General features: G+C 35.7%; 1 protein-coding gene across 1 annotated transcript in view; it reads left to right on the top strand.

Annotated features, from left to right (window-relative positions):
- The window catches only part of suclg2 (succinate-CoA ligase GDP-forming subunit beta), a 125382-nt gene that overhangs the window by 39881 nt on the left and 62520 nt on the right, over positions 1 to 22981 (top strand). Inside the window, exons 3-6 of the mRNA XM_051912139.1 lie at positions 15292 to 15391; positions 17094 to 17184; positions 20035 to 20187; positions 22095 to 22184. Of these exons, the coding sequence (XP_051768099.1) occupies positions 15292 to 15391; positions 17094 to 17184; positions 20035 to 20187; positions 22095 to 22184 (434 nt within the window). The remainder of the gene's footprint in view (positions 1 to 15291; positions 15392 to 17093; positions 17185 to 20034; positions 20188 to 22094; positions 22185 to 22981) is intronic.

The raw sequence follows: 22981 nt of genomic DNA, 5'->3' as shown, positions 1-22981 counted from the left end.
AATTAAAGCACTGCCACCTAAAATATCTAAAAACAAAACGAGGGGGAAAAAAAATCATCTATAGTCAGTTTTTGGATGACTAGTTGATTAGTCGGCCTTCGTGACCCTAGCATTCCCAATTACCCTTAGTGTCTACTATAGCGCTTCTGTAAAAAAGAATTATCTCATTTTGTTTAGATTGCGTAATCATCGTCTACCCAGTTTCTTGCCAACATCTCCTGCTATGTAAAGTAGTTAAATCTGAGCAGTAGCCCTGCTCTTCACAGGCAACTGAAGGGAGATCGGGAACAAGGCAGCGATGTTGATTGACGTGGACATGGATGTTGACAGCTTGTGGAGTGTTCCAGAGAGTGGAAAAAAGCAGCGAGCCAGCCAGAGGTCAGATACCGGACCCAGATTTACACACTCGGCCTGCCTCAGAAGGAAGGTGGCATTCTCTTCCTCTCTATTCTGTTTGATATTGGGTTGGGACAATGAATCGGAAAGGGTAATGAAAGCCTCTCAGCTTCCCTGAGGAAACTTCACTCACTTAATTACTTCAGCCTCCTCTGGTGAGCTTGAAATATGCTTTTTGGGAGCCAGCGCAATCTCTCTTGGATTAATCCTTCACAAAATTGATGTTTACCATGCAAGCAAACCGAGTATATCCAATCTGTATCTTGTTAGTGCTTGTGAAATGGACAGTTGATCATCTGTAGAAATAACTCGAAACATTACATTTGAGGTAAGGCATGTTGAAGATATTGTAAACCGTTTCAGTACTTAAATTAGTTTGCTTTGTGTTTATGTAGTGTACTAACAACTAATTAGGCCTCCGTTTGATTGTCTAGACATGAAAAATCACCTAAGCTTTGTAGGTAACTACTTTGGAAATAACATGTCAGTCAGCTAAAGTTATAGTGAATATGAGCTTCAGCGAAGTCTCTGACGTTTTGACTAGTCAGCGGGATCACTCTATGAAGCTATACCACTGCATAATTTCCCAGAATGCATCAGGACTGACAGGATTTCAGCACACAATGCTGTGATACAGGAAAGATGGATGGTGTGAGGAATGTTCTTACCATCATTACCTATCTAAAATCCTGAGAAAACAACCGTTCTTTTGCATTCTTTTTCACCATGCAAAACTGAGTCGCATACAATTTTCATTTCATTTTACCTCTTTCTCGCCGAAAAGCACGCATACAAGCTTTAATATGCCTTTATTTCTGCACCGTACAACTGGTGTGTTTCCATTTACGGTGTCTGATGTGGGTGGGTGAAATTTGAGGTAAGGTTAATGTGCCACGCTCAAGGGCACTGAGAACAGATTTGCCGTTTCCTGCAGCAGCAGAATGTTCTCATTGCCAGATGTTGCCGTGGACAGGCGGAGAATGGAGGGCAAGATGGCTATAGGAAGAGAGAAGATGATGAAAATGTATGAAAAATGCTTACAGATGGAGTCTGGAATGCTAAATATAGATTTTTTTTTTTTTTTCAGAGGCTGTGCGAGACGTAGATAATTGTGAAAGCAGATTCGCGGGTCTGTGCTCACTCAATTTGTGGGCCAATGCATGTGATTGTGTAAAAGTTCTTTTAATTCAAAGTAATTATTTAATAATGTATGTACTGTTTAAGAAGAATCTCTTACAAAACTTTAGTCACACACTTTTTAAATTACTCTTCATCCAGATTATTTTGAACTATTTATTATAGAAATTGCAAGGCAGCACTGTATTGATTTTCTTCAAAAAAGAATGAAAAGTTTTGTCCAATCAAATGCTGCCTACACTCTAAACAACAACAACTGTAACACTTCATTTTAGGGTCTTTTAACTAGTTGCTTATTAGCATGTATTTTACTAGAATATTGGCTGTTTATTAGTAATTAATAAGCACATATTAATTCCTTATTCTGCATGACCTTATTCTACATTCTTAATCCTACCAATACCTAAACTTAACAACTAACTTACTATTAATAAGCAGTAAATTAGGAGTTTATTGAGGGAAAATACGTTGTTAATAGTGAATACATGTTCCCTATACTAAAGTGTTACGCATCCGTTTGCATCAATTTTTTTGAGTTATGACCACAACAGTGAATTTGTGTTCCACCAAGAAGCTACAGTTAGAGGAACTTAATAATTTGTAGCATAAACACAAATTTTTAAGTTGATTACTCAAACAAATAAAGTCGCTTTAACTACCAGAATTGTAGCCCTGGAACCAATTAATATTGTCTATTTCAGTTCAAGTCAACAGCTATCATAGCACATGCTAACTTATTTAACATACATTTAATGAACAAGTAAGATATTACTTGTCACTGGCATTAGCACAGTCATTGCTATATAGAGTCAATAGTGTTTACCTTCATGTGTCTACTCTTCAGCAAAATAGTAACCACAAAAACTTCAACATTACAGAAACTCTTTTAAATGTCAAACATAACAGCATTAAACACTAACAGGTCTTTTCTTTCACAAAAAAAAATAACAAAAATAGCACGTAATTTCAACATTTGTTCTTCTTATCCAGTCCTATGCAAAGCATGCTGGGAACTAGAAATCCACTGCCTAATTTCTGAAGTTAAGACAATTTCATTACGTTACTACAACTTAATTTAAAAAAAAAGGCAATTAACGCAAAAAATTGAGTTTAATTACAGATGATATTAAGTTGATGTAATGATCAACATTATTATGTCAACAGAACTCAACAAAATAATGTTTGCAACTTAAAAGGACTCGGGTCGGGAAACGCGCCGGCGCATTTTGCTGGATTTTCTTCACATAGCAGCAAAATTGACTTAAAATACCATTTTTTTTCCCCAATAACCACGCATAAATGTTATTCTCTCAAAAATACAAACATGTACATACATGTTGCTCACATATTATGGTAGCCTTGTTCGTGCTGAATACAGTGCTGAATACACTTTTGCCATTTAATATGATTATAAACAACTAAAAAAAGCACAAATGTTAGGGCACGTCAAAACTCAAAAATCCTCAGACCCCAGAGGGTTAATTAAAAAAAAAAAAAAAAAAAGAATTTTTAACTTGCAACCATGCAATTATTTAAGTTGTGGTAACAGGTCCCTTGAATTACTTTTTAGAGTGTAGAATGAGAAAGTTACTCCCACTTATACTATCTGCAGCAACTAGCAAGTATAGATAGCAAGATAGCTGTGATTTTTTTTTTTTTTTTTTTTAAAGGAAAGGAAATAAGGGAGGCCTTCAATATGTCCTGCCCAAATTTCCTGTTTAAATAGGAAATTAGCTACTTTTTTAAGTATCAAATTATGTAAAGCTTTTTTTTTTTTTGTAATTATATTCAGCCTTTTTTAACTTTTTGTTTTTTATAAACTTTCTAGAGTTATCTATTTTTAATTTTAAAATTGCTTAAACTTAATCTCTCATTGTCTTTTTGATAGAATATGGGACTGTTAAATGAATGTTTTAAATTTTTCTCATTTATTTAATTGCTTAGCCTTTACCCTGCAAAGACGGTGCTGTGTTGTTAATCCTCACACAGAACCAAAGCCTAAAACCTTACCTAAAACTTTAACATTAGTCTTTTGCTGCCTTCCAAGAACTATTTTCTTCAGGAAATTAATCCTTAATGTGCTATATTTTAAAAGCACATTTGATTTCTTACACACTTGACGTTTTACCTGCAACACAAGAGCACAAAAAATAGGGCAGATGAGAATTTTGAGTCTTATAACAGTATGTTTAGTTTGCATACAGTACTCATATAATGCAATATTTGTATATTCAGTTTACTTTAGAAAACTGCATTAAGGATCCACTTACTGTACATGAGCTGTACATGTAACAGCAAAAGAAGATGTACATTAGCATACAGTGTTTGTTTTCTTGTGTTTTGCACTTTCTGTATTGTGATCTTGTGAAATGTAGTTTGAATACACTCAAGAGACTCAAGGTAACCTACTTGACACCTTCTCTAGCTGGTTCAGAGGGTATGTGGCGAAACTCCGAGGGGTTTGCTGCACATGGCAACACTCTAATGGAGGTGGGAGATCATTATGAAGGATTGTGATGAGGAGCAGGTGGATGAATTTAACAAGAACTAAGCTGTCAGTGATGTGGTGACAGCTGAAGTTGAAATAACACGGATGAAACTTGAGACAGAAGAAGTGGCCCTCTCTTATCAGCCTCTGCTCTATTTCCAAGCAGACGGGCATCATTAGACAGGAGTTAGAGCCGGATCATTGTTCCGCTCTGACTTGTTCCTGTGCCTGCAGGAGCAGACGCTGATGTCTAGAGGTGGAAAACACTGCGGCACGACGGCTCACAAAGGTCAAGCACTCGCGTCTGAGCTGTGGTCTGTTTGTCATCCAACAACAAATTAGTTGGATTTAGGACTCAGAATCAAAGTGTTTATATGTAAGGGTATAAATGTTGCTTTAGGTTTTTTAGTTGTTTGCCTGGTCAGACTGGCTACTGATTGTTATTTTCAAGGATTCGAATCCAGCCAAGGCTCATTGATGCACGTGGGGAGCGAAGGCTGGCCCGTGTGGTCGGATCCAACAGACGAGCAACTGTATCTCAGATTTCTCAAGAAGTTAATGCTGGTTCTGATAGAAAGGTGTCAGAATACACAGTGCATCACAATTTGTTGCGTATGGGGCTGCATAGCCGCAGACCAGTCAGGGTGCCCATGCTGACCCCTGTCCACCGCCGAAAGCGCCAACAGTGGACACTTGAGCATCAGAACTGGACCACGGAGCAACGGAAGAAGGTGGCCTGGTCTGATGAATCACATTTTCTTTTACATCACGTGGATGGCCGGGTGCTGGTGTTCGCTTACCTGGGGAACACATGGCACCAGGATGCACTATGGGAAGAGGCAAGCCGGCGGAGGCAGCGTGATACTTTGGGCAATGTTCTGCTGGGAAACCTTGGGTCCTGCCATCCATGTGGATGTTACTTTGACACATACCACATTCTTAAGCATTGTTGCAGACCATGTACACCTTTTCATGGAAAAGATATTCCCTGGTGGCTGTGGCCTCTTTCAGCAGGATAATGCGCCCTGCCACAAAGCAAAAATGGTCATCCATCCGTCTGTCCGTCCGTCCGTCCATCCATCCATCCATGGCATCCTATATCTGAAACTAATCCTGTACAAATAGTGCTAGTGATGTTTTTGATGATGGTTTTTCTGAGCAAATAATGATGTTTTTCATTGCGTGACTAAAAATATTACAGTAATTTGCTGTAATTTCAGTAACTGTAATGCACACAGAAGTACATCCTATGACCCTGTTATTATATGATAGGATGTTTCAGTTTCTAATATTTGCCCCATAGCAACACATAATCTTCAGTAAACAGTACTCAGTCCTTCTGTTTAGTACAGTATGTTTCTCTTTGTCTCGACCCATTTTACGGTCTTAAACACACATGAGGGATCTTGACTTCCCTCTGTTTTCTCTCAGCTGTCTGAAACTGTACAGTTTCCTCTGAACCCCTTTCCACACCCCATTACCGCAGCCCCATTGCTCTCGCTGAATATCAAACAACAGGACACCTCTGTGTCTCTTACCCTGCAGTCATGTCCACAGCCAGAGAGACATTAGGGACGCAGGAAATAGGAGACAGTGAAGCAGAAGCAGAAGCAGCAGCCCAGCATTCAACTACTGACTGCTGTCATTGCTACATAAGCTTCAAGTCCCTTTAAACTCATTAATGAGGATTTCCAGAACTGGAGGGGGAGGGAGATGGTCTGTATTACTGCAATTACTTCTGATGCCATATGAACTGTACAAACATATTTGCTCTTGCAAATTTTTTTTCTTACGTGAGATGGGGCGAACAGTATGTTAGGGCAAGAAAATATTAGTGTTTCACTTCAGCAAGCAGTAGTTTATTTGTTTATTTTAAACTCTGGCTCATGGGCGAATTTTTAATACTTAATTTTTGCCCACATTTTAAATTATGAAATGACAGTAATGCAAATTATACCCTGAATTAACAGAGTATGTTAATTTAGCATTCAGTTCAGTTAATTAATGAGATAATCAAACAGTGTACTGAACAAACACCATATTGGACATTTTGTTTGTGAAGTCAACCTTTGTTAACTTGGCATACTTAAATTTGATGCTAACTGTCAAGAAGACAGATTTTAATGTCATTAGATGTCTTATGCAATGCCACATTAGTAATATATGATACAAAATATCTTATATATTTCAATAAAATATTGACTAGTATAGATCAACTCTGCTCAGAGAACATATGGTCCCTCTCTACATAGAGTTAAAATAACACTGAAGCAGAGTTAAAGTTAATGAGATAATATACTTTTTGTGGAGTTGTTTATTCAGGTCTTGAGAGATTTAATGTCTTTTATCTTCAGTTGATTTCATTTAAGGCTGTGGCTGGAAGTCATTTGTAGTTATTGTGTTTCTCTTCAGTGATTCTGCTTGTTAACAGCAGGTGTTCATCACTAATGCTCAATCATAACTTAATTAATCACTTAATTATCTCATTGACTTTAACTCTGCTTCAGTGTTACTTTAACACTATATAGAGAAGGACCATATGTAATCTGAGCAGAGTTGATTTTGCTGTGGCAGGACATCTGTGGGTCTTTAAAAAGCATAAAAATTGTCTTATTTTTATTTTATTTTTTTTTCTGAGGTATTAAATTTGAGGTTTATAAAAAAGCTAAAATGTTTAAAAAACATTATTTGAAATTAAAACAAACATTAACTAAAAATAAAAAAATATATATAAAAAAAAACCTTTTTTTTTTTTTTTTTTTTAATTTCGTCTTTTTGCCAAGGAAACATTTTTAAATTTTTAGTTTAAGCTCAAGTACTAAATTAATAAAGCTAAAAACTAAAATATAATAAAAACTATATAGACATATTAAAAATAAATAAATAAATAAATAAAATTAACAAAAAACAGACAAATAAATTAAAACTTTAACTAAGAACAGATTTTCATATATATATATATATATATATATATATAATATATATATACTACAATAGTCTATCAGTGATGCTTAAATAACACTGTCTAAAATTGCTTCCACTTTGTGTTAAAATGAAATAAATAAATAAATATAATGTGCAGCTTTTATAGCTGTTATACTGTTATAATTTTTTTTCAAACATGAGAATGGCACTGTAATACAGAACAGTTTGCCAACTATAATGTCTTATTTTTACAACAAAGTGTGAGTATACCGACTCACACTACCTAAAAATACATTTTTGGTATAAGGTGTGTTTTCTTTTAGTTATAACTTGGCCCGTTAGACACTCAGACACACAGCCCACACAATGTTCACAAACTGCCTGATGTATAATGTATTGTACACAAATGTAGCAAAAGTAGGCAGACAAAACCTCCACGTAAATACTGTGTTGAAAAAAACAAAAAGAAAAGAAAAAAAGGCATTTGTGGTCTGTTGATCTTGAGAAGACAGTGTAGGTCTTACACCTGGAGCTCCAGGCTGTTCCTGGAAAGAAAAATGTCTGAATTAACTTCATATATCATCTTAAGATGTAATTTGATGTGTAGCTTCAGGTTAAACAATCAAAAAGGTAGTTTTCTTTCTTGAAGGCATTTGAAGTGTCACTCTGGTGATGTGTGAATGAAATTGTCAACACGAGTATGTCGAACTGAAAGGCATTACAAGGTTGGTATTAAAAAAAGAAGCGTGTGATGTATAAACTCATTTTAAAACCATAAAGCCATGGGCCATGTACTTCCTCCACTTTTTAATTTGCAGCTCACATCATTAATCTATGAGAAATAAGTGGATGCTGTGAGTTAAAGTGCACCATTTGGCATGGGCATTACTCCTGCTCTCGCTAAATAGAGATAATTGACGTGAAGTGATGGATGGCACATAATGTACTGGAATTCTGGATACCATGCAGTACTTGATTTGGTAATGATGATATACATATATTTTTGTAAATGGATATGCATACAGATGTACTGCTGTATCTGCTTTTGTACTTACAATCCACAATTGTAATACAGGTACTGTTCAAAAGTTAGATTTTTAAGTAGAGTAAGATTTTTAGTAGAAATTAATACGGTTACACTTTATTTTAAGGTGTTTTTATTGTCAGTATTACAGTGTAATTATGCATTTAAGTACTGTATTATAATGATTAACTACTTGCATTAAATTGATCTAAAATTACAGTTGATACATTTACAATGTTACAATGTTAATGTTACAATGTTACAATAATCAGCATATTAAAATGCTTTCTGAAGGATCATGTGACACTGAAGACTAGAATAACAGCTTCTGATAATTCAGCTTTGCCATCACAGGAATAAATATTAAAGGAGAAAACAATTGTTCTAAATGTAATAATATTTCACAATATTATTATTTTACTGTGTGTATATATATATATATATATATATATATATATATATATATATATATATATATAATTCAGCCTTGGTGCATGTAAGAGACTTCTTTCATAAACATTAATAAATTGTATATCGACCTCAACCTTTTGAATGGTAGTATACCTTTAAATATACTGATTACTTAGCAATTAGGTTAGGTGAGTAAAATCAAAACCATAAAATAAAGAATTTGTGTTGTATTTTACAGTGCTTTTCGCTTACAAAATGTGTTAGCAGAATCTTTAAGTTGTGTTGTAAATTGTAATGGGGGCAATTTTAATGAGCTGGTTTCTTAAACTCAAGCCTTTTCACAAAAACCAATTAAGTGATGTAAAATGGCTGGATAAACCTTTCTGTTCACACAACAACAAATTTTTTTTTGTTTTGTTTTTTTGTTTATGCATGTTGGTGTAATTCACATTTCACCACCAAAAGAGCTTATAGTTAACAGCTCTAGTTAACCACTTATCTAAGTAGTTTAGCTGCTGAATTCCCAAAATCCACATTGTTTTTTTTTTTTGTTTTTTTTTTATGATTGCTGCATTTTCCTGCTACAAATATACAGTATATTTATATAGTTGTTCATGAAATCACACATGCCTAAAATACAGTGAACTAATTTTCATCTCATTTAGGGCTTTTTAAAAATTCATGCTGACTTTAAGGGTTTGTTCACACTTGGCAGATTTGCTTCGATTAAAGCAAACTCTGATGTGATCGCTCTGTATGATTTATTTGAATAAGTGTGAACGCTGCCATCTGTACCCTGGTGCGTACCAAACAAGCAGACCGAGACTGCTAAAAAGGTGGTCTGCTTCCAAACGAAATCTGGTGCGGTTTGCCTGAAACATGAACATAACACGGACCAAAGACATCTAAACGAACCAAAAACAGGATGTGATGTCAGAAGATGCGACCTAAAAAGGACTGAATGCTCAAGCATACCTGTTTTTTTTTTTTTTTTTTTTTTGTCATAAGAGCTATGTTGCCCATTACAGTTCAGTACAGGCGTCGGAAATTCTGTAACCTTGTAGCAGATCTTCGTTTGTGTGCAATGGAGGAATTCCTGGTGCTGTTTTGACTCTTTAACACTTTTTATAAGCTCTTCATTAGTTCTCAGCAGGTAAAAATACCATTATATGTATACACATATAATGAGCACATTTAGCCCATGCAGCACACAGGACTTTTTGGGATGTTCAGCAAGTTCTTTCACAAAATATATGTCATAATAGCCATTTTTTTTTAAAAATGACAGTGTGAACGCTAAGCGAACCAGGACTAAATGTATCATCTTTTTTGATCTGGACCAAAAGAACCAAGAAAACCGAACTATAAGTGTGAACACATCTTAAAGGCACAATATGTTAAAATATCCAAAAACCACTAGAACAGTGTTATATATTTTGTTAACTTGTGTACTTAAATTATCCCAAATGTTTCCAAGAATGTTTAAATAAGCAATTTTAACCAGGACATGGACTGTGTCCGTGCGTCACCTATTAATGACACCATACCCGCATTACCCTCGATTTCTGGTTTTATTTCGTAGAAACCATGGAAACACCAAAGACACTTTAAAGGATTAGTTCACTTTCAAATGAAAATTACCCCAAGCTTTACTCACCCTCAAGCCATCCTAGGTGTATATGACTTTCTTCTTTCTGATGAACACAATCGGCATTATATTAATAAATATCCTGACGCATCCGAGCTTTATAATGGCAGTGAACTGGACCAACGAGTATGAGCAGAAGAAAGTGCCTCCATCCACATCCATCCATCATAAACATATTCCACACGGCTCCAGGTGGTTAATAAAGTCCTTCTGGGGTCGTTTGTGGCATAAAAGCTCCACTGCTCTTGAGCCATGTGCCGCTCTTGTCTCTCATTGGCAATCGTTCCAACAGCTTCCAGCCACACTCTGCTTCATACTACAGTAATGTTAAAGGGTTAGTTCACCCAAAAATCAAAATAATGTCATTTATTAACCACCCTCATGTCGTTCCACACCCGTAAGACCTTCATTCATCTTCGGAACAGTGGCTCAGTGAGGCCTGCATAGCCAGCAATGACACTTCCTCTCTCAAGATCCAAGATTTCAAAACACTGCTTCGGAGCTTTACGAGTCGAATCAGTGACTCAGAGCGCCAAAGTCACGTGATTTCAGCAGTTTAGCCATTTGATAAGAGATCCAAATCACAGATTCGATTCGTAAAGCTCCGAAGCAGTGTTTTGAAATCGCCCATCACTATATTGTTGAAAAGTTGTTATTTTGGTTTTTTTTGGCACACAAAAAGTATTCCCGTCACTTTATAATATTAAGGTAGAACCACTGAACTCACGTGAACTGTTTTAAATATGTTTTTAGTACCTATATGGATCTTGAAAGAGGAAGTGTCATTGCTGGCTATGTAGGCTATGTTAATCATAATATCTTAATTTGTGTTCTGAAGATGAACAAAGGCCTTACGGGTGTGGAACGACACGAGGGTGAGTAATAAATTACATTATTTTCATTTTTGGGTGAACTAACCCTTTAATAAATCTTTAATACATTAGCTCATCCATGAATATGATTTCTGTCCGAGTCCCATCGGATTCTTAGACGTGAAGACAACACCTCCCATGATTCTGCGAAATCAAGGCGTCATCAAGCTACGCCTTTGTTTTGAATAAGCAACCTCTAGCGGCAAAAAATCACATATTGTGCCTTTAGTTCCTGTTTGCCACTTTTTTAGCTGAAAATTCTGTCCATGTGCAACTCTGTCCCTCATTTTGTTCCATCTCAATGTCTCTCTCTTTCTCTTTCATTCACATCAATCTCATCTCTGGCTTTCTGCAGCGCTCATCACATTCCCATGTGCAGGAGTTTTCTGTCTAACACTATCAGATCTCTTATCAGGACAAGGAGTTGTTTTGCTAAATCTTCACCCTCGCCAGCCTCTCCTCAGTTGTTTTGATATATCTCTCTTAGTTTAGATTAAGTGATCCAGCATCTTCCGTATCTCTGTTTTTGTCGCTTCTGCATTCTTATCCCTCTCGGTCGCACACATGATCAATGCTATCAGCTCTGTGTGGCAGTGATAAATTTTTCATGCGCTCCAGTCAGTGGCTGAGTTGAGGTTTGGTTGAGTCACAGTGGTGATAGCGAGTCTTAATCAGCACCTAAAGTGTGAGAACTCTTAATGTCCACCCCCGAGGGCCGTGAAGAGCAGCGAGGCTCTTTAAGAATGACTTATGCGAGAGCCATGGCCTTGCGTTTAGCGTACATGCTCCATCATGTTGAGCTGCAGTGCTTTTGTGGGTTTGAACCTGAATTCAATTCCTGCATGCTCTCTTCATCATTTCCTGCCCTGTTTCAAATGTTTCGTAAATAAACTGTCAAAAATATTACAAATAAAATATATACACTATCGTTCAAAAGTTTGGTGTTTAAAAAAACATTTAAAAGGGGGTTTTTCAAAGCGATGCCATAGAAGAACCAATTTTTGGTTTCAATGAACAGTTCTTAGAACCTCGAAGAACATTTAAAAAATCTAAAGAATCTATTTCCACTATAAAGAACCTTTTGTGCAATACAATGATTCCATGGATGTCAAACATTCTTCATGGAACCATTGATGCCAATAAATAACCTTTATTTTTAAGTGTACATGAAGTTGGTCCTACTTTATATTAAGTGTCTTTAACTACTGTGTACTAACATTTATATTAATTATTTGATACAGTGCACTTATTGTGTACATACATATTTTTACATTGTACTTTATTTAAAAAAAATACATGTAATTACATCTGTAATGACATCTATAATTACACTGTTGACCCTTCCTTTATACGCTAACCCACCCTTAAACCTAAAAATACCACCGAACCTGCGCCTAACTTACCCGTATCCCACCTCAATAGCATGAACACAATAAGTACAATGTAACTAATATTTTTTTTTTTTCTGATGTAAGTACATAGTAGTTAAAACCCCTAATCTAAAGTGTGAGCATGGAGTGCAGCACATTGACATTTTCATGTCAAACATGGTTGTTCTACCAAAAAATGTTCTGTAAAATACTAGATAAAAACCAAGTCTTCTGTTCAAGGCAAGAAAGTTTTTTTTTTTGTTTTTTTTTTTTGTTTTTTGTTTTTTCACATAAGACATGTTGAGTTGAAAGCAGATGTGGTGAGCTGCCAATTTTAATTGAATTTGGCTTTAGCAAGTTAATGGTTTGATACTTGAATATGCACAAAAATGCATAGCCACACAAATATTGGGTAAAATAATTTACTTCTAATTACACTGAATTGCTGTTAATGATACGTTTATTAACAAAGGGGGTGGGGTATCACACACAGTTTCTGCCAATCTCATGTTAATCTTGAGTACATATAGAGAAATATTGCATCCTTCATATCTCTGAAAAGTCTTTAGTTAGTAGTCTTAACGCTGGGTTGTTTAGGAAGCTGAAAAAGGTAATCTTTCCCTCACAACCAAAAACACACTCCTTTGGTGACAGCTGCGTCTCATTTCGGAGGCTGCGTCCTCTGCAGGTCGCATTTGAAGGCTGCATACGTCATCAAGGATGTCATATTTAAGAAAAATAACCGTAATAAAATTGACTATTCATTGTGAGGTGTAAAACACTGTAATTTCTTTATTACTTTACAGTCTAATGGTTATTTTTCTTAAATGAGACTGCCTCGATGGATGTATGCAGCCTTCAAAGGGTGCAGCCCCTGAATTGGGACACAGCCATTGTTGAAAAATCTCTCGGCTTCCGTATCCCGAATGAAGCGCGTTGATGGGCTTGCTCTTTCTCTTACTCTTGCTCTGGGTGATGTGTGTGTGCACGCTTATCAGGGAGAAGTGAATATACAAGGAATTCCACCCTTTATGACGTGAAACAGGCCATACTCGAAAGAAATTCTACGAAACATGTCCACAAACGGAAGTAGTATATTTGGCACAGTCATACGTCCAACTCGTGTTTTGAAACTTTAGCCATGTTCAGCATGAGAATTCAACTCTTTAACAGTGTAAATAAGTCAGAATGCATGAAATAGCATTACATCCCCCCTCTCCTTTAAAGTGTATTTATATAAAAAAAAATTGTTTTATTTTCACAGAGCTCCACGCTTTTCATCTTGCAGGTGCTTCTATTGGTTTACAGCACCTGTCAATCATCTCCTCTTCCTCCACTTTTTCTATTTTTTTTTTTTTTTCCTGTTGGTTGCCCAGATGCCTGCAAGACACATTGGTTCATCTTTCTTTAAACTCATTTTTAGTTCTCAGCCACGACAGCCTTTTATGATCGTGAAGGTGTTAATGACTTTGTGAATCATTATTCCATGTGCCAATTCATTGTTCCGGTTCAAACCTCTGAGGTGATGAGAGTCTAGCTGGATGCTGTGGTAATGTGACATGATTTAAACCTCCTTCTCACCTTAAATCGTAACCTTGCAAAATTGAGTGCTTATAAGTTTATACCGGTGACACAAGAAAAAGAGACTCAAAAGGTATTTTGATAATTGGTAACAATTTACAATAAGGTTTCATTAACATTAGTTAACTACTTTATTTAACATGAACTAAGAATGCAGCATTTATTAATTAACTTATTTAAACATTTTTTGGTTAAAAATTTGCAAAATCAATTTTTGAGCAAGTACATAACCAGCCAGTGTTCAAAACTATCTCCTTAGCTTGTAATAATGTTTTAAAATTAAATACTGGTGGGTTTCTGCGGGAAATTCATCTTTGCGTCATTGCGTCTGTTTACATGAAGAAGTAGTCCCAGTTAGTAGGCTATATGGCATGTGAGGATGCTGCTGGTAGAGGATCATTTATAGCCTTTTCTCACAGCAGCTGGTTACAGAAATTGAAATCTAAGGGTAACGCTATTACACACTCAATATACATAGTCACGCAATGCTGATGTTGTTAACATTAACAATTTGAGAACCAAGTATAACAATAATAATAATTTGCACAGTTTGACGTGATCCGAGCTAAGCAATCGTTAGATTTAATCATCATTGGCAGCGCGATTCATTGTAATGCTTTTTTTCCTCAGTTGGTCAGAACAAAAGTGGCAGACATGTTACTTACTTGTTCAGATGACATTTTCTGGTGAAAATTCTTATTTTGGTCATACTTCCAAGACGTAGAATCTGTGATTCCCAAGTACAGTATCCACACCGATGTGGTGAGTGACAGCAAACATTAGATTCATCCGCGTTGAGGAGCCGCACTGAAAATTTCTGGTATATGGCACAACACTATTTCAATTTGTTTTTCCAGGATTCCTGGAAAAATGTGGATTATAGAGAACACAATATATAAATCACTCACCCTGGTAGAGTAATAAAACAATCTCTAAGGTTCTTTTAATCTCAGTCACTCTGCTGTCGCTCAACAGTATATGGTCCTTTTCACAAAATTGGATAAAATGATTCATATACCACAATATTGATCAAATGTTTCAACATAGTGTCTCATGACAAGCTATTATTTCCTCAGCCTTGTGCTTCCATCTCAGTGATGTTACCGTGATGAAAGAAATAATGACAAAATTGCTAACTGCTCTGGAAGACGCATCATCAAAACATGCCTGTGGAGATCTGCGTAATATTTAAAATCAAATTACAGCTGAAAACACCTCTTCCGATCTAATTTCTTCTTTGCTTGCTTGTTTATCTGTATGTTTGCTAAGGTTATGTGTTGTGGTGTGAGTAGATACTATAAAACATAAAGAGGAAATGGGATTGTTGCAGGCAGGATTCAAACCTGCGTTAACTGTAGCACCACAGTGTATTTGGAGCACCTTTTTCTTGGCATCTTGGAGCTCTAACTCCCTTTTTTTTATTCCTTTTGATACTTTAGAAGCGAAGGAGATTGTCCTGAAAGCTCAGATTTTAGCGGGAGGAAGAGGCAAAGGAGTGTTCGACAGCGGCCTGAAAGGAGGGGTGCATTTAACAAAAGAGTGAGTACTGCCCAGACCCATTTTCTGAGAAAGAATAGACCTGTCGTTCATTCCTCTTAAAACTCATGTCATTGCTTGACATCCTGTATTTCTCACCAAGAAAATAGAGCAGAATATCACGCTGCCCTCAGCATTTGTGATGTCCTTAAAAACTCAGTTGTAATGTGGAATGATGGATTTCTCAGTTGAACAAATTATAAGTGTGATAGAAACTATAAAAATGTTGTGAAAAACCCTTGAGAATGAAGGGGACGTGAAATATGGCAATCTCTTAAAACTTTTCCAGAAAACCATGAGTTTTCCTCAAGTAGGGACTGATTTATGACTGAATGCCTGCATCGTGAATCACTGTCACATAGTGTACTTCAGCATTTGGGATGAAGAGAATCGTCCAGAGAAAACACTCTGAAACTCAGCCTGATCTGTTATCTAGCAAATGAGCACAGTGCTTTCTGTGTCCCTCAGAAATTGTCCCGAGTTTGTGTTTCTTAAACAACTGAATTTTTTTTCTGTACCATTGTTATTTGTAGTACACTAAAAAGATGACAGGAAATTATAAGGAGAGAGATAGGACAACAGAATCAGGAAATGCCGTGACAGATTTGAAATTTAAAATAGTCTGGAAAACTTGCATCCACATGCAGTTTCATCCAATATCATCTTACTAGATTACTGCACACGTGAGCTGCAGTGTCTGATTTGAGAAAAATTAGACCTTTGAGTCAAAAAGATTCACAAAACATTCAGGCTTGTTCATGAGTTAGAGTTCATGAGTTCACGACTGACTCCCTCACTGAATCGCAAGTCATTTCTGATTTAAAATTAATCAATATTTGTTGCTATGATGTATATTTTAGGTTTGAGAAACTTGCATTGGTCTGTTACTGACTGGTTGTTCAAATGACATGTAATTAAAGATACATTCACAATATAAAAATGTGGTTTTGATGTATAAATTAATAGAATTCTATAATATTCTCAAAAAAGTTCAAATGTACAAATTATTTTGTACAGTATATCAGGTCCAATTGTAAGATTGAATCAACTGTAAGCGAATCTTTGTTTGTGTGAGAGATAACATCTTTGTTGTTTCAAACAGTGAAAATATTCTTAGAAAACAGAGTAATATTTATTAGTGATGCACTGAAATAATTTTTTTACCGAAACACTGAAACTGAAATTAGCCTGGAAGCTGAAACCGAAAATGAGTAATAAATTAATCATTTTTTAATAATTAACACTGAAGTTGTATAAATCCTCAACTTAAAAAAAAAAAAAAAAAAAAAAAAAAGAAGAAATTCTGAGTGATTACATGAGGCATTCAGTAAATTGTACTTTATCTTTCAACATACCTTCTGATGTTCATTAATGTTTATTTTGTGCTATAACTAGTAGTAAAGAGTTGAATGGTTCACTTATGCTCCGCTCTGCCGTTTGAACTGAGGCGCTACATCGATCTGTCACACCACATTAAATTATTTATTATTGTTTGAATTTCATTATAAAATTGACAGAATTTGAAACCCAAGACTTTATTTCATATCAAAAGTAACAAAGAAAGCTTAATGTTATTACTGGATGGGAGGCATGCTATGAATTATTGTGCATCACTAAGATACATATAGTAGATGAATTTGTCATTTGAAAGTTGCACACAACAGTTGTAGTAAATTAAAATTATGAAATTTTTTCTCTGTTTCAGTCCTGCTGTTGTTGGAGAGTTGGCTGGTAAGATGCTTGGCTTCAATCTGACCACCAAACAGACCCCTAAGGAAGGAGTGAAAGTAAAAACGGTACTGATGAGAACACCTTGTTTATCTCTGGCATAATTTCTTCTTTTTAATGTTGTTTCCGCTGAATAAATAATTGCTTTTGCACTTGGAAATGAAATTCTCTCTCTCTTTCCACTCTCCTTGACTTCTTGGCTTCAGGAGAAAGCTGTATAATACAGATCCTTTTAAAGAAATCTTTTTTTGCCATTAGCTGAGTTTAGGTGTCATAGGTCATTGAGATGAATAAACCATGTGAGTCAGATCTTGGTGTGCAGGGAATGTTGGTAAACAGGCATATCCATGTGTCACTAACAAGCAGAAATATCATTTTCCTCCCTCTTTCTCTATTTCTATGTCTGACACCCACACAAACCGGCGTACTCCTACAACCACCCCGTATGTTTATCACTGTTTATCTCTCTCCCTCAGGAGGTAATGATGGCTTCCTGTGCTTAGCATGTGTTTGTCCTCTCTTCTTTAAACACAATTTAGAGCTCCCCATTATCACCCGCTTTTATTCCCGCCAACCTCCTCTCATGCGACCGCCACAAAACTTTTTGCACAAGGACGGCATCACATTTTTATCTTTTTCCTGCCCTAGAAACAGCCATGGGGGGTGGAAGTGCACGGCTGAAAGAGTAGGGCAGATTCATAAGGGAGGTGGTGAGGAGGAACAGAGGTGGGATACAAACAAAAAATAAATAAATGCTTTAGAAATGCCAGCTCGAGCGTGTGGCATCCCCCCACAAACTTCTCTCGCTGCATTTGAGAGCGTGTCACATTTGCTATTCAAGAGCCCTCTGGTTTCCTTCTCACATGGATGCATTATTGTATAATGAGGTTTTCCTCATGAATTCAGAATTCAGTATCGGTTTATTGAGAAGAAAACGGAAAAGTATGTTTTGCAAAATTGGTGACCTTCTCTAAGCCTTCAGAAGATGTTGTTATACTTCATTGCAGCAATATAAGTGAAAAGTTTGGTAGTGATATAAAATTAAACATGGCAAATATAGGCTAGTATATACAGTATAAACAAAGTACAATGTTTTATATATATATATATATATATATATATATATATAAAATATTACTCTCTGTAGCTCTCAGCCCTAAAGGGGTTTGAATATGGATGAGAGTTTGAATATGACTGCTGTTAAAAGGATATAATTGTGTTGTCAGTCTCAGAGAGGAATTCTGCTTGTGAGCTGTCAGTGTGTCATCAGGATTCTGTGTTAATGTGCCGTATTTCACTCAACTCTGTTAGCGCAGTCTGCCTCGTTGGCCTTCTCTTTCTCTTCTGCTGCAATAGAAGCATAAAAATACAGTAAAGGATAAAATAGATGGAAGGACGATGTAGGAAATAGAATGAACAGAGGGTGTTAACATTTGCCTCTCTTGTTCCCTCTTTCACAAGCTGAAATGGATAAAAATGGACATGGGTGCTGGAGATTGGATTGTACAAACAAGTGAGACGAGTGATGACACTTATTCAACACATGCGTAGAGTTCTTGCTCCCACCCACCCCTCTCTTTCCCACTTGGTGTGAAATGTTCAACCAAAAATATTTTTTATATATATATAAAATAACCAATATTTGAATTTTGATGATAATTCTGTTTCTAGTTTTTTGGTTAAATGTTAACATGAATGACTGAAAACATCCATGATATAAAGTGTAAATTTGCTTTCACTTTTTCACTTTTATTTTTCAGTAAAAGTCCACCTGGAGATGCACTTTGCACTTTTGACAGCTCCAGGGCTTTTGTGAAAAGAATAGATTATACTTTCGTGTTTTTGTATCCCTGCCCACGGACAGTCAGATCGACGGAGGGTTATTAACTAAACAGTTATTGTAAGAGTAGGTTTATCACCGAAAATTGTATCGTACTATGTCTACTCTTTAAACAGCATTATGGTGAAAATGGAGCACTGTTGATTAAATATTGATTAAAGGTTGGTTTTTCAGATTTCCTGTTGTGGTGCTCTCTCCATATTTATGATTCTTTGCAGCCTTTAGACAATGCCTACAATGCACTGTATTCTTCACTGGAAACTGAAAATAATTCTTGCACCTGGGAACAATACAAGTTGACACCATTATTACTAAAAGTTTACGAAGAAGTATTTCTAAAGCAAGGCTTTAGAACTAAAGCAAGGCAGTATTTGAGTGCATCCATATCAGACTGGTGGGAGTGGCCATGAACGACAACATTCCCAGTGCATTATGATTGTTGAAGTTTTCCCTACCTATTTGGAAAAAGGGAAGCAACAGCCTTTTTTCTCTATTTTCTCTAGTCATGTAGCGCCAATTTCATTTCTTTTTCATTTCAACCAAATTTTATTGAAAGCCCATTTTGTCAGCAGTGTTAGTCATTGCAAAAAAACATTTACAATTACACCTAGTCACCTCATAATCCTGTTATTTATTTTAGTTTGTGTTTGTTTTGTTTTGTTTGAAAAACCATGTTTCCATGGGGAAATAGGATTTGACTGCGTTGCAAGCGAGACTCAAACCTACGTAACCTATTTAAGTGTTATGGTTCAACGTGTCGGGTACATGAACACCTGCACCATTCCCTTGCTTTTCTTTATCCGTCCTTCCCTCATCCTCTTTTATCAGTTCCCTTCCATCCATTTTTATTAGTTGTTACATCAACCCTGTTATTGGTGGTTCTCTCTTTATCCATTTGCCGTCTCTCATCGAGTTCCATGATGGCTGATTATCTTGTATTAGAAGTAGCAGCAGAGGCCTGCAGCCAGTAAACTTGTGCCCTGCTTCAAAACCAGTGTCTGTTAATACACCATAATGAATAGATAACAAACAATGATGAATCCCCTTCTCACCTATTGGATGTGTTTGTGCTGAGCAGGTGATGGTTGCAGAAGCTCTGGATATCTCCAGGGAAACATATTTTGCCATCCTGATGGACCGCTCCTGTAATGGACCCGTGATGGTGGGCAGCCCTCAGGGTGGTGTGGACATAGAGGAAGTGGCTGCAACCACGCCAGAGCTCATCTTCAAGGTATCTCACTTATATCTGACGGAAAATGCTTTCAAGGGTGTAGGAGTTGAGTTACTTTGAGATTTTGTGATAAAGGGGTCCATTTTTGATGTTTTGAAATAAACTTCCCTATAGGAAAGCATCCACAGAAATCATATAGAACAATTATAAAGTTAAATTGACCTGGAAAATGTATGGAAATAATTATATTAAATAAATATATTCAACATTCTGGAAATGTCTATAATAAATGTATCTGATAAAGCCAAATCCTTCACTAAGCTGCATTTACAGTCAAACCAAAAATTATTCAGACATTTTTTATATATTTTTACTAGTGGGTGCAGGACACTATAGTTCATTTATGCAAGTGAGGATAGCAAAATAAAGTAAACTGTGACATATTTTGCCCTAAAAATTTGGAACCAAAAATGACGCTTTGACCTGACCATGTTTTGCTTAAGTGTTATCTGATATAATGAAGATTTTTTATTTATTTTATTTTTTTCTGACACAGTTTAACTCTGAGATCTTGTCATATTTTATTACCATTTTTTTTTAAACTATAGTGAATAAACTGTAATAATGAATGAAGGTGTCTGAATAAATTTTGGTTTGACTGTATATCGCAGGTTGTTTTTTGTCTTTTTTTTTTTCTTGAGAATTTTGTAAATAAATACAATAAGCTAACAAATTTAGTTTATATGCCCAGAAATCTGTTATGTATTAAAATGTGTCTTCCATGAAAATCTTATGAAAGTATGAAATGTTATGAAATCTATAAAAAAGGGATGAAAAAGTAAGCTGATATTTTTCATTTGTGAAATGTAAATTCTACTAAAGTGTTTGCAAGAGTACAAAATATGTAAGAACTTTTTTACAGAAGTGTTACAAAAGTATGAAATATTACGAAATCTACAAAAGTATTACAATTGTATGAAATACAAAAGTACAGCAAAATTGACAAAAGTGTTAGAGAAAGTCAAAATAAAATTGTTACAAAGTATGAAATGTTTGATGAAAGTGTTACAAAAGTATGAAATATTAAAAAAATATATATAAGTATTACAAATGTAGGAAATTAAAGATAGAAAGTATTAAGAAATCTACGAAAATATAACTAAAAGATGAAATGCAGAAGTACTAAAGCATCCATGACAGTGTTTCAAAAGTATGAAAAATGAAGCTGTTTGAAATCTTTTGTGGACATTTGTAAAATGAAATCTATGAACGTTTTTTCAACAGCAGGAGATATAAACATTTTAAAATCTTAATGTAACACCAAAGTGTTACAAAATGCGAAATATTTCAAAATATGTAGAAGTATCACAAATGACATTAAACATTAAAGTATTTTAAATTTGTTTTTTTGTTTATTAATTAATTATTTAACAATTAAAGCCATCAAAATGTCGATGGAAATTAATTCGTCAAAAAGAATGCGTACCCTTGTGTTTATACAGAAGTCCTAAATGTATAGCTGAAAAAAGACATGCTTATTTCAAAGGGTCAGAGAGAGTTTTTCCATGCCTACCATTATAAGTGAACCACAGATAAAAATAAAATTATTAAAAAAAAAAAAGAAAAAAAAGAAAGATGATGTATGATATGGCATCTTTAATGGACTGTTTCCTCATATTAAGACATGTAAAAGCTGTGTCTCATTCTTGTAGCTCTTTGTGACATCTGGTCTTATGCATTATCTCTCTTGTCTGTCTCTATCTCTGTGTATGAGTAATCTTTTAGAGATGGCCTTATAATTGGAAAGCCATTGTTCTCCAGCTCTCGTCTTTTTCTCATTTTAGGTTGGCTGTATGCCAGTGCTTAATTGCAGCTCTCTTGATTTTAATACGAACATCCGCTTTGTGTCAAACTATAGCTGATGGTTGGTTTTCCTCTTGCCTTCTCTCTCCCATCTCTTGCATCAGGAAGTCATAGATATATTCGAAGGGGTCCGAGACGACCAGGCGCTACGTATGGCAGCTAATTTGGGATTCAAAGGACCATTGGAGAGACAGGTAATGGGTTTGGACTGAATCTCTGCCAAAGAGATTCTGCTATTAGAGTCTGTGTCATTAACAGAAGCACAGTGGCCCTCTCCTTACCTCACCTTCCCCCCGTCCACTATGTCTCCATTTATGTCATGAAAAAAAGCGAGAGTTCTGGTCATGATGACTCCGCCAATACAGTCATTAAACATTTCTTGCCTGAGCAGAAATCACCGGTCATCAACAATCTGTGCTGTTACATCTTCCACATAAAGCGCCACCTATAAACAGGTCACAATTTGCTGCAACTACCTTCGCCATAAACGATAAGACATTTACCCCGAGGCCTCTTACGTGGTCTCAGAGTGACTCTCACGCAGGTGATTTGGTCTTCCATATTTTCACTAAATCTGTGTTTTTCCATGCCTGTCACTTAATGGTGGTCAAAATATTATCAGATACATATATATAATCAGATACAAAAATAAATGCAAATCAGTATTGTAAATATTGATGTTCACACTTTAGATTATGGTCCAATTCTCACTATTAACTAACTATTAACTATGTCTTTTGCCTCAATAAACTCCTAATTACTGCTTATTAATTGTTAGTAAGGTAGTTAAGTATAGGTATTGGGTCGGATTAAGGATGTAGAATATGGTCATGAAAAATAAGGCATTAAATGATTAGTTCACCCAAAAATGAAATTTCTGTCATTAATTAACCTCATGTCGTTCCAAACCCATAAGACTTTCGTTCATCTTCGGAACACAAATGAAGATTGTTTTGATGAAATCTGAGAGCTTTCTGTCCCTCCATAGATA

This window comes from Ctenopharyngodon idella, chromosome 11 (assembly GCF_019924925.1).
Source record: "Ctenopharyngodon idella isolate HZGC_01 chromosome 11, HZGC01, whole genome shotgun sequence".
Classification (NCBI taxonomy): domain Eukaryota; kingdom Metazoa; phylum Chordata; class Actinopteri; order Cypriniformes; family Xenocyprididae; genus Ctenopharyngodon; species Ctenopharyngodon idella.
This window is presented reverse-complemented; position numbering and strand designations above follow the sequence as displayed.